The 13,331-nt window shown below is 35.0% G+C and overlaps 1 protein-coding gene across 3 annotated transcripts; it reads right to left on the bottom strand.

Moving 5' to 3' along the window:
- Window positions 1-631: 631 nt before the first annotated feature.
- On the bottom strand, window positions 632-3,910 carry LOC137748898 (transcription factor TGA7). 3 transcript variants are annotated; one of them, XM_068489108.2, is made up of 10 exons: window positions 3,409-3,897; window positions 3,231-3,288; window positions 2,936-3,097; window positions 2,750-2,827; window positions 2,499-2,558; window positions 2,332-2,409; window positions 2,154-2,217; window positions 1,745-2,016; window positions 1,426-1,653; window positions 632-1,000 (listed from the first exon to the last, which is right to left on the bottom strand). In XM_068489108.2, the coding sequence occupies exons 3-10, from the start codon at window positions 3,092-3,094 to the stop codon at window positions 848-850; spliced, it is 1,092 nt and encodes a 363-aa protein (XP_068345209.2). In that variant the 5' UTR covers window positions 3,095-3,097; window positions 3,231-3,288; window positions 3,409-3,897; the 3' UTR covers window positions 632-847. The 3 variants fall into 3 exon arrangements, with proteins under 3 accessions (XP_068345209.2, XP_068345202.2, XP_068345195.2); XM_068489101.2 differs by lacking the exon at window positions 3,231-3,288 and having other exon boundaries at window positions 3,656-3,910; XM_068489094.2 differs by lacking the exon at window positions 3,231-3,288 and having other exon boundaries at window positions 3,409-3,547.
- Between the last annotated feature and the right edge of the window lie 9,421 nt (window positions 3,911-13,331).

Here is a 13,331-nt window from a genome sequence, read left to right as displayed (position 1 = left end):
AATTCACTACATAGTTAAGACTTAGTCGATTCACGATATGCCGACCATCAAAAGTAAAATGTTAACTATAAAGATCACTAGTGCTCAAACTTTTGTAACAAAAAAGTTTGCATCAATTTTGAGCCAGTTTAGTTTTGATCGTAAATCACACAAACACAAGAATACACAAGATATACTCTGGTTCACCCTGAGTTGGGGCTACATCCATGTTGGTGTAGATCCGGTTTCACTATGTAAATACATGTTACAATGGACATAAAGGCTTCTTGCCCTTTATAGAGTAAAAGAGGCTATGAGAGGCCATCCCTAAAATGAGGGTGAGGATCCCTTTATAGAACAAGGGCTTCCTATTCGACCCCAAAAAAAAAAAAAAAAAAAAGAAAAAAAAAAGACCTAGGGCTTCCTCACCTCGTACATAGGTTAAGTAGTGAGACCAAACTATGATACAACAACTCTTAACCTGGCATTCTCGGAATTCCAACATATTGTTTTAGTGTTTATTTTACCCTTCCCGTGCGAAAGAGAAAATTGTTGGATGCAACGGGTTCCTCCATGCATGACTTATGTGGATATATTGTTCAGAATCATCAGGCCATATACAGGAATATATATATCAATTGTGGCCACAATCTAATAACTCGACAAACTTAGTATATGCTACCCTTAGAGAAACTTAGTATATGCTACATTCATTGGAGACCTAACTTGAAAACCTACATGAATAGGTAACACTCATGAACTGAGCTTCTTCATATTTACACGGTTACACCTTCTGAAACAGGGAGATAAAAGTTCATAATAATGGAACAAAAAATACATATAACTACGGAGAATACGTTGCAGCTGACTATGTTGGTTTACGGGGACGAGCAGTCCATAGAGAACTGAGGGCACGTAACCGGTGAAAGTACTCCCCCAGTGCAAGCAAGCCTTCCGCTGCTTGGTGTGTTGTGAGGATTCGAGACATTTGCTGCAGCGTTTGCTGCCGAAGGTGATCTGCCTGCCATGGACAAGAGAAGCATACTTTCTACTTCAGCAAACTAATTAACAAGGAGTCAACTGTCAAAAGGTATTTCATGCTTTATGCTTATTAACAATTTCTCACCCCATTGAAGTTTGAATTCTTCAGTAAGTTCATGAACTTACATGGCAGAATCTAAGTCAAATTGTGTTGGGGCATTTTTAAGGGAAAACGGTTCGGTTACAAACTTTTACCAAAAAATAGAACTGAAGGGACAGTGGGACACTAAACATAGACTCAAGGGGCTCTAAACGTGAGTTTATATACAGCTTATGCAGTTAGTAACCATTATATTTGTACATATTACCCATAATCTAAATATAATTAGTGTTGAATATGCAATTTCATTAAATCCCCTACACTTATGGGACTAATTGCAAAAACCATTTGGAATCTGATGTCACCTGGCTCACGAAGCTCTCTAGTGCTTCAAGCTTCTCAAGTGCAGAAGTCATATGACACCCAAAACTTTCTCCACTCATTTGATCAGCTTCTATGCTCAATGCCAGAGTCTGCTGCAGTTTGTCCATTCCCTGTGATAGCGCATCCTCCGCTTGCTGTGACGATTGCTGCAGGTTATAGAAGTCCAGAAGTTGTTGATCAGTCAATGGTTGAAGCTGTGGCAACACAATCTGAAAAAGCGAAACAATATGCACCATGTTACACAATAAAAAAACTGTACTATAACTCATCAGAAATAATGTGAACTAAGTTCAGCGTTACATTTAGCAGCTCCGACGGGCGAAATCCACCAATCCAATGAAAATGGCGTTCGACTGGTGTTCTCCATATGCCAGACAGTAAGTAAAAGATATCAGCCCTTGCAGCATCTGCCTTCATTCGGAAAAGAATGGCATAGTGGTTCAAGCCACTGTCTACGAGTTTTCGAAGTTCTATGTCTGTTGCATGATCATGCAGTGCATTTCTGAGTTCAACAATTTGTCTGTGTTGTTCTTCAACCCAGTGTACATATTCCATCTCAAATGTAGTGATCCCTGCAAAGATTTGCAGATGGAATTACAGAATGGAACCATAATCACAATAATCTAAGAGAATCACTTAAAAATTCTCAAAAAAAAGAAAAAGAAAATAGTGATCAGGTCATTAATATAAGGAGTTCAGAATCACAAACCTGAATTCAAAGCTCCATTGTATCCCATATGGCTAGTACCTAATGAACTGCTTGCATAGGCACCCTGCAAATCAGGCAGTTACGGGTTCATCCAATGATACTAATTCAATTCTGATTAATAAGGAAATGCATCAGGTAACATGAACAAAGATGAAAAAAGTTTCTTCTTTCAACTCACCCGTTTTCTAACTCTGTCAATTTCCAGTTCCAGCTGTGCCAATTTTAAGCGGCTTGTTTCGAGTTGTTGAACATAAACCTGTGGTAGTACAAGAAATCATTCAAATAATTTCACAAGTTGTAGCAATGAAATAGACCAATAAATCAAGACATGTGATTCCTACTCACCTTTTTTCGCATACGACTCTTTCGTGCAGCTTCACGATTTTGTTCTAACCGTCTCTGCACCTGTGTATATGTGCACTTCATAATCAACTTACACGAAAATGAATACAAAAAACAAAAATTGCATCGATGATAGTACGATCTTCTTTATAATTGATGAGATAAATGAATAAATAACAAAAACATGACACAAATATGTTGCCTTGCTTGGAAAGAAAGACAGACAGACAGTAGGGAGAGCAAAGCTATATCACCTTATCAGCAGATCTGCTCGGTTCGTGATCATTTCCGTTTCCGGAAGGCAGCATGGGTTCATGAGAAACAAATCCAATCTAGAGGAAGCAAAATCAGAAAATTAATTGAAGTTCATCAATCAGAACAAATAAAGTGAATCTAACATTGAGGAAAAAGGGAACAAAAGATTGGTTTTTCGGTTTCACCTTGTTTTCGATACCAGAATCCTCTTCTAGAATTGTGGAAGCAGCTGTGTTAGAGGTGTGATCACCTCTGAAGGTTTCTTTCCACACACCAATTTGGCGGAATGGCTCGTATATCCCCATTTGTCTTGAGGTGGCAAATTGAGTTGATGAATAGCTCATACTCTATCAACAAATTCAACAAACGAAACAAGTAAACAAAGAGATTTCATAACCACTCTGCTGCAAATTCACAGCTCCATGAATAAGACCAATAAATATGGCCCATAGGTATGCGCAGACAGAATCGGTTACAAACTTTTAATCAAAAACATAACTGCGGTACGCTAAAAAGACAAACTTGACTACAAAATGGCCTGAAAATTCAGAAATTGAAAACACATAAGGTAACAAGCAAAATCCAAACAAATTATAACTTGAAATTGTCCTAAACTTCTAAGTTAACTACAGTATCAGAAAGTTGGATGACTGGGAACCTTCAAAACTTGGAAACGATTTGCATGGTGAAGTAGAAGCCTCCACAAAAACCAGAAGAAACATCAAAAAGCAAAGAAGAAGCATGAAAACATGAAAAGCTTACACTTTAAATAACCACAAGAAGTGGATAAAGATCAGTGAAAAGTTGGGGAGGGAAGTAGATAATTGCGGCAGTAATATTATACGATATAAACTCCTCGCAAGAAAGAAAAAAAAAAAAAAAAAAAAAAGGATGACTTTAATTACGTTATAGACAATAACTTGAAATTTCAAAGCCTTGAGTCATTCAATCCGACCCAACAAATTAATCTTGATTAATTTCTTCAAATGTGGGAATTAATGGAGGAAGATGACGAATTGGGTTGTCTGGGTTGGGTTGGGAGGACCCTGGCAATTCAACACTCCCACTGATCATTTGGGGAGACCCAAATTTGCAGGAATCATTTGGCACAAAATTTCTCAGAGGCTTTTTAAGCACAAGTTTGCAGGAACCCATAAGCCGTCTGTCCACCTTAAAATATTCATTATTTTCCCAAAGAGCACTAAACGTTAACGTCGCAACATCCCCACTAACGTCTTATTCATTACTTTTTTTTTTTTTTCTTTTCTTTTGCTTTTGGCGAAAAAACAAAGAAAAGAAAATTGAGCAAAAAAGAGAAGAAATAATTGTGTATTTGGAAAATTTTTTTATGGGTGCTAGCACATAGTGTATCCTGAATATGCTATATGATGAGGGTAGACTATAAGATTGATATATTACCCCTTTATGATATATTAATAAATATTAAGTTTATTTGTTATAATTAGAATGAAATATTAACGTCATGTGACCGTATTTTTAATATATGAAAAAGTTAGTCGTGTGCTAGACATACACAACGTAAGTTGGCTAATGAGAGCATCACTGCATCAAGGTAAACCCTAATTGGTGAACCGATATGCAATACACCATACAAATGATATAATACAGGTAGATAGATCATACATATGAGTATAATTATGTCACATAAATACAGTAATATTTCGGCATGAATGACGTCAGTTACATTTGGGAGGACAGGTGGAAAATTGTGGATGGTTTGTAAATGGAATGGTGACGGGTGAGGATAGAGAAAGCAATGTATGTACGTTTAATAAGGGACCAGGGGCAGTTTTGTCATTTCGAGAACATGAGTTGGTGAAGTTGGGAGTACCGTCTTACTGTCTCATTGTATCCTTCGTACCAGAAGAATTGTACCTGCGATCGCGAGAGGCCAGAATTTCCAGCCACCAAAACCAAACATGGATGATGGATGGGATTTTTATGTGTATGGGAGAAATATTTTCGTTTTAAACTACTTTTGCATGCTAAAAATTACAAAGTAACCAAAACAATATTTCAAGTACAATTAATCACATTTATATGACTGATTTGCTAATTTAGCACCTCAAACCTAATCATTCAATAACTTAACGAACCACTTATTTTGGCACACTTTATAAAGTAATTCATGATCTTAACCATTTATTTTAGATCATCATTCTTAGATCATACAAAATTTCAAGTACGATTAATCACATTTATATGACGGTTTTGCTAATCATTCAATAACTTAACTAACCACTTATTTTGGCACACTTTATAAAGTAATTTCAAGAGCTGAACCATTCATTTTAGATCATCATTCTTAGATCATACCTGTAAAAATTCACTCAAATTTGAAATCGTTTAGTCGTCTAATTATTATTTTGAACATTTCAATATTTATCGACAATATTGTGTTCGTCTATTTATCAAGTCAAAATTGGAGGGTTAAACATTTACTGATCTTAGTGATTTTTTGCAAAGTTGATCTTTCAATGATAAACTAAAATAATGATTCCTTTAGACTATGCGAAACACAGTGAAGCAAGCCTAGAAGAGTGGCTAGCATTTTATTAATTGAGTTAGCGCTTGAGTGTTCTTGATTACAATCAATCTTGTATTTGGTTTTGTAATTTTCTCCCAAAAATAGTTTCTATTATTTGATTTGTATCGTAATATGATTTGTAGAGGATCTGATTATAATATTTTTTATCTTGAAATAAAATACAAAATAAGGTATTGTAATAGTTCGTGAAATCGTATATTAAAGAATTCCAACTTAGATCCTAGAATGATTATTATAAGGCTTGAAAAGTGAGAGCATTTTTATGTACGAGAATGATGGTAAGAAATGTGTGTCGTTCTCATTTATGTCATATCTGATAACAGTACTGTAAGAACTAACAGATTGTAGAAGAATGAAAGAAAGGAATGCAGTTGCAGAGAGAGAAAGAGAGTTATGAATTTCATAATATTTCACCGAGTGAATTACAATGACAATTTACACACTTATATATATCTCAACAGCTACATTGCGCTCCAAGCTATTAGCACCACCAACTCTAACTAATAGCTGCAACAATTCTAACTAACTACCACATCAGCTAGCTAACAACCTTACTAACTGTTTTGCCATATCAGCACATTTAATCTTTAGACAATACTACCATTCAATCAATACTGGGCAATACCCCCCCTCAATCTTAGCTTGGGTTGCCAAGTTTAAGATTGTAGCAGTGCTTGACAAATGAAGGACCATGTAACCCCTTGGTTAGTATGTCAGCAGATTGATCTTTAATAGGAATGTAGCTAACTTCCAAGTCACTTTGCTACACTCTCTCTCGAACAAAGTGGTAATCGGTATCCAAGTGCTAAATTCGAGAATGAAACATCGGATTTGCACTCAATGCTATCGCAGACATATTGTCACAATGAATGATTGGAGATGTAGGCAAAAATAATTCCAAATCCTTCAAAATATACCCGATCCAGGCTATATCAACAGCAGTGTGAGCCAATGCTTTATATTCTGCTTCTGTAGAACTCATAGAAACTGAACTTTGTTTCTTTGACTACGAAGATATAGGATTGTTGCTAAGGAAAACAATATATCCAATCATAGATCTTCGAGTATTCAAGTATGCAGCCCAATCTAAGTTTAAGAAAGCATTAAGAGTTGTGTTTGCATCTGATGAATACACAATACCATACTTCAATGTTCCTTGAAGATATCTCAGTATTCGTTTCACAGCCTCAAGATGAATATCAGTTGGTGTTTTCATAAATTGACATCCTGAATTTCTTGCAAATGCTATATCTGACCTAGTGAAGGTCAAATATTGCAAGGATCCAACTATACTTCTATAAAATGTAGGATCACTGAGAGGAATTCATTCTGTCACTAACAATGAGTTATGTGGTTTACATGGTGTTGAAGCAGGTTTGCAAGAATCCATACCAGCTTTATGGATTAAGTCTTTAATATACTTTGACTGGTTGACAAAGATGTCACCACTTGGCTGATATGTAATTTGAAGACCCAAAAAAAAAGGTAAGTTTACCTAGATCCTTTAAGTCAAACACTTCAGATAACTCATGAATAACCTGATGTACTTTTATAGAATTGGAACCTATCAAAATGATATAATCAACATAAAGAAGGAGTATGATAATATCAGCCCCATCTTTCTTCGTAAACAAGCTTGTATCAGACATAGAAACACAAAATCCCATAGCACTCAAATAGCTTGTAAATTTAGAGTTCAGCCTTTGGTGCCTGTTTAAGGCCATTCAAGGATTTGATGAGTTTACAAACATGATAAGAACATATGGAATCAATAAAACCCTGAGGTTGTTTCATATAAACCTCCTCCTACAAATCTCCATGTAAGAATGCATTTTTAGTGTCTAACTGTTTCAATTCCCAATGGTTCATTGTAGCCATTGCAAGAATAATTTTCACTATTGTGTGTCTAACAACAAGACTAAAAGTATCAAAGTAATCAATTCCATACTCCTGAGGAAACCCTTGAGCAACCAACTTAGCTTTGTATCTGGAAACACTGCCATCAACATTTTTTTCACCTTGTACACCCATTTACTACCAACAATTGACCTATCAGTAGGAGGTGAAACCAATATCCAAGTACTTTGTGCCTTAAGAGAGTCGTAATCTTCTTGCATAACATTCTGCCAATGTGATATACTTGTAGCTTTTCAAAAATTGGATGGTTCTGTGTTATCAGTAATCTCAGTGACAAATGAATAACCACCAGAGAATGGTTCATCTTCAATGATTTATAAGGTTTTCAATTCTAGAAAGTTGTTAGATATGCAACATAATTTTGCCTCTCAATAGTCCCATTTTTCAATCTTGTAACCATGGAATGTTGAGGAAGTGAATATGTAGCTGATACATGATTTTTAGAATTTACATTCAATTGAGATGAGAAGGGAAGAATTACCTCAAGTTGAGAACTGTGATGGACATGCATTAAAAGTGATTTGTTTGTTGTAGGAGTAGAGTCATGGTGATGAGAAGTTGATTCTGAAGATAATTGCTGCATATTTTAAGCACTGAGAGGTGAACTAGAAACTAGCAGATCCCTAATATCATTGTTGCTGAGAAGTATTCCCTGACAAGGATTCTGTTTGTAATTCCTAAATTGAAACACTATTTGATGGTGGTACCTGATCATGAATTGTGGGAACTAGCATTTGAATCACGATATTATTAATTCTTGTATTCTATGACTATATAGAGACATTAGAATCTTGAACTGATGCAGTCTTTATGGAAATTCATCTTCATTGTGAATTACATGTCTTGACAGAACAAACCTTTTGTTTTGCAAATCATAACAAATGGCTCCTTCATACCCCAAAGCATATCCAAGGAAAACACATTTTAAAGATCTAGCTTAAAGCTTATTCACAGTGTATGGTCTCAGAAGATGATAGATTGCAGTCTCAAAAACTTTGAAATTATGAATATCTGGAATTTTTCCAAATAAAAGATGATATAGAGATTTCGAATCCAAGCATTTAGATGGCATTCTATTTATTAATAGCACTGCATGAGAACAAGCATGATACCAAAACACCTATGGCAAGCTTGTTTCTTTCAATAAAGTAATAACAGTCTCTATGACATGTCTATGTCTCTTTTCAGCAATTCCATTTTGCTAAGGAGTATATGGGCATGAGACCATGTATGTAATACCCTTTCTTGCTAAAAATTCCTTAAACACTTTACTCATATACTCAACTCCACCATTATATTTAAAACATTCAATTGAAGCATTAAACTAATTAAACACAAATGCAGTAAACTTGACAAAGATTAGAAAAGCATCTAATTATTTATCATAGGAAATATCCACATGAATCTTGAAAACTCATATACAAATGTTATGTAGTATTTATACCCTTCTACAGACTATGTTGGAGATGGACCCCATACATCAGAGTGGACTTTCTTAAACATAAAACTAGCCCTGTCATGTCCAACAGGAAACACTTGCCTACACATTTTCCCTTTAATACAAGAGGAACACATATTTGACATGAATCTTTACTAACTATAATATCAGCACTCTTCAACATTTGATGCCAGATTGCAGCTCTCACTTTCTATCCCAAGAATGCAGCACATTTACTTAGACTTGCAGCAAAAGAATTAGCAAACACATTCACTGGAATCTTGAAGAGTTCCCCACCATCGCTCATTCCTTAGTACAAAATCACCCTTGTTGCCTTGTCCTATATAAAGAAATCCACATCATCACAAATAAACCAACATCCATTATCTTTACATAATTTCTTAATAGAAATAAGATTCAGAGTTATTTGAGGCACATGCAAAACATTATGCAATATTAAAGCATTTGAAGGAGTAATAATGGATAAGGAACCAATATGCTTAACTGCCAAACCCACCATTTCCAATAGTGATTTTCTCATCTCCATTGTAAGGATTGACTTAAGATAGAGCATTGACATTTGCTGTCATATGGTGTGTAGCACATGTATCCAGGATCCATGCATCACCATTTGAAAAACCATGTCCATTGTTCTGTGGTGCACCTTGTTCAATGTGAGCTTATGCAATCATTGCAGTAAGAGATGATGATGAAGCATTTCTCTAGTAAGTGAAGTCATTTCGATGACAGCATTTAAAAGCAATATGCCCCATTGTTCCACAAATCTGACATATAATGAACCATGTGTTACCATTATTAGACCTATGATAACAATTGGCAACAGTGTGTCCTCTTCTAGAACATATCTGACACTCATGTGAGATACTAGACCTGTAATTTGAATTACCATTCCAATTGTTACTCTTCTGAAACTCACTTCCAGAGAAATTACCATTATGTGACTGAAGACTCTTCCCATTTCCAGATAAATTAGCACTAGTGTTCCCATTACCATTCTTGTTACCAAAGTTGCTCGAAAAAGATCTTGAATTGTTGTTATCGCTCCTATTATACTTTCTATTCCATTCCCCATGAAACTAGATCCTCCTTGAAACCAAGATTGATAACCATGTGATTGACTTTACCCCTCTTTACTTATCATGATAGATTGCCTAAACAAAGGAAAAATAAAAAAGAAATCGCATTGAAATATATTTTTATTGACTAATCAGAATTGCTCCCTTCATAACCACCTTGATACCTTTGTGAATTAGAGCTCTCACCAGTTTCAAAACCATTGTAACCACCTTGAAATCCATTGGAACTAGACCATTCTCCTTGAACATACATTGCTGCCATAGATGTGCTCAAAGATTTCATCCTTGACTTAATACTTGCTTCTGCTCCAAGAAGTTGAGCCCTTAAATCTTTATATGATATAGTTGAATCCTTAGCAAGTATTACAATTTTAATCATCTCAAACTCAGGTGGTAATCTAGACAAAACAGCTATAAGAAAGTCATTCTCAGTAATCTTTTCTCCAGCAGATAAAAGTTGATCTTTGATAGCCTTGACTTTTAGAAGAAATTTATCTATTGACCTTTCTGAATGGTGTGAAATTCACTTTTCAACTGATTGATTTGCACCATAGAAACAGATGCAAATATTTCTTGTAGACAAGTCCAAGTCTCATGTGAGGTCTTGCAACCAATTATGTGCTTCATGGCATCATCAGGCAATGTAGCTAGAGTAAACTAAGCAAAGCCAAATCTTTCTTTACCCAATCTTTGTAAGCCGAAGTGTCCTCTTTTGTTAATCATGCCTCTGTATTGATCACAAATCTTGGAGGACATGGAGCTTCTCCAGTGAAGTAATCGAAAATATCATAGCCTTTAAGAACTGACTGAAACTGAAAACTTCACTTGACAAAATTGTTATCTTGTAACTTTACTGTGAGCATACCAAATAACCCTTCAATCTTTACAGTTGATTCTACCACTTGAACAAAATCACAACTAATTTTGATCAAACAATTCTTCTTTCGTCATAGAAAACTGTGTTCTTGAATATCAAGAACAAAATCACAAATTTCTCAATAAACCACTATTTGGCTATCGGTTTAAGTGAAAAGTAACAATCTTCAAAACTTTAACAAGTTGGCTATTGACTTTGCAATCTTTCATAAAATGGCTATCGAGCTTCTAATCTTGAACAAAAAATACAAACTTTTACTGAAGCATCAAAACAAATAGTTGGTGTGCACAATAAAATCAGAAATGAAGAACCTGATATACACTGCAATCTTGAACCTCGACGATCAAGAACTTTGATCAACCAACAAAGAACCTTCAATCAGCAAAGAACTTCGATCGATCAAGAGAAATTGCACATCATAATCGGCACCGAGGATCGACGAGCGAGTTATACCATGATAATAGTATTGTACGAACTAATGGATTGCAGAAAAATGAAATAAGGGAATGCAGTTCTAGAGAAAGAAAGAGAGCTATGAATTTCAGTATATTTCACCAAGTGAATCACAATGACAATTCACACACTTATATATAGCTCAATAGCTACCTTGCGCTCTAAGCTATTAGCACCAACAACTCTAACTAATAGCTGCAACAATTCTAACTAATTTCCACATCAGCTGGTTAACAACCTTACTAACTGTTTGGCCATATCAGCATAACTAATCTTTAGACAATACTACCCTTCAGTCAATATTAGGCAATAATATCATGTGTTTAATTATTGAGAATCAAAAGTACAATAGAGTAACTCATAATCTTGCCAGCTTGATGAGGGGTCTGCAATTGGTTGTCTTCTCTCTTGCCTGATGATTTAAATGTGACTTTACTTAATCAAACTACATATTCATGCATAGTAATGCTATGGAGATTAAATTTGTAGAAAAAATTTTTGAAAACTGAAGGACATGAAAGTTGATGATTGTTTTATTACTTACACGTTGATAAACGTACTTATTCTTATTGGTGACACATCATTCAGTTTGTAAATTTAGTTTCCAAATTTAGTCTCACTAGCATTACCCATTCATGCATTACGTTACATCTACAAGATAATATTTCATGTACATTTTAGCATATTATTGTTCCACACAAAATATACAGCGCAATACTCCGTGCTTGAAAGTTGAAACATATACTGTTAGTTAAGTTATTAACATGCATACTACATAATATTAGTAGTTGAGGTGATTTGGTTTGGGGAACCTCCAGATTTAGTTGTAGATGCCTTTTTAGAGGATAGTGCTATATAGCTTTCTTTCGAGTATTTGATGTATTTGGTGGCCCCTTCTTTCCTTGATTCCGGGTTGGTAGACTTAGCTAGCAAGGCCTTTTCAGGGATCACTCTCTTTTATCCTGCTATCCTCTTGTCATGGTTCATTTTTCTCAATAATATCATATCTTTGATCAAAAACATAGTATTAAAGATTACCAAATACTTTCCGACAACAAATTCCCCAGCTTGTCAATCTAAAGGAACACAATAGGGACTATTCACGAGTCATGAAAAACAAGTAGATAATTAAAATGAAGAAAGATGGTACTTTCCCATCAACTAGGAAGCAATATATATATAGACACACACACACACATATACCACAGTAATAAGAAAGTTGAGATTCCACCATAAACTAATTGGCAATATGAAGAGTAGTTTGGATCACATATGGCGAATTTTCAAGCTTAACACGTGAATAACACAATGGAGTGACATGGAGCGCTTGTGGCTGTTTGGCTTCACATGTGAGACAAGCTGCTCTGATACCATAAAGAAAGTTGAGGTTCCACCGTAAAACCAATTTGCAATATAAGGACTAGCCCAACCTCTTATAAGCTCATGCAAGATCCTTCTTTTCATCAATGTGAAACTCATTCTCAATAGGTAATGGGTGTAACTTAAGTAAGCCTTTTGCCAAAGAGGAATGTAAACATTATGTACATTCACAAGCAATTGCATGGCTTAGTCAGTTTTTAATTAACTTTGAGGAGGCGTAAACACACGCTCGGTTGCTTGAGGTTATGTGATAAGTTTAGAATAATGAGTATCTAACATTTATTTTGTTCAACTGTAAATTTGAATGATTGATCGTATAATCTTAACATACATACCATCGAAATTTACAATACACATCAATATAAAAATTTGCCCACTTAGCAACAGAAGTCTAACAAAATAACATTACGCTACGCAAATTGTTGAAATATTGGCTGTCATATTCTATTTTTTTGGGTCTGGTAGAGCATGATGGTGCACTGCCACTGTGTTTGCCATGCAAGACAAAGAAATGCTGCGTCAACCTAGCACAGACAATGCAAGAAAAAAGCAGGAATAAGCCAAAATAAAAAGAAAGATAAATATAGAGAAGTGATACTTGGCCATTTGGTAATGTGGTCTCTCTTTTACATGATAGCCACTAGGTTGATAACCAATTATTGAGGTGCAATACTCAAATCGTTGGTTCAAAATAATACTAATTACCACAACTAATCATCAATTAATTAGGTAGCCTTACACAAATAGATTTTTCTCTAATTAATTTAAGAACTTTCTGTGTTCATACTGTGGTAAATTAGCCAATATAATTTCACTTTACAGTATTTTAAGGTTTGTAAAGTTATTAGGT

The sequence above is a fragment of the Pyrus communis genome, chromosome 15 (assembly GCF_041283825.1).
Source record: "Pyrus communis isolate YQ-2024b chromosome 15, ASM4128382v1, whole genome shotgun sequence".
Lineage (NCBI taxonomy): Eukaryota > Viridiplantae > Streptophyta > Magnoliopsida > Rosales > Rosaceae > Pyrus > Pyrus communis.
This window is presented reverse-complemented; position numbering and strand designations above follow the sequence as displayed.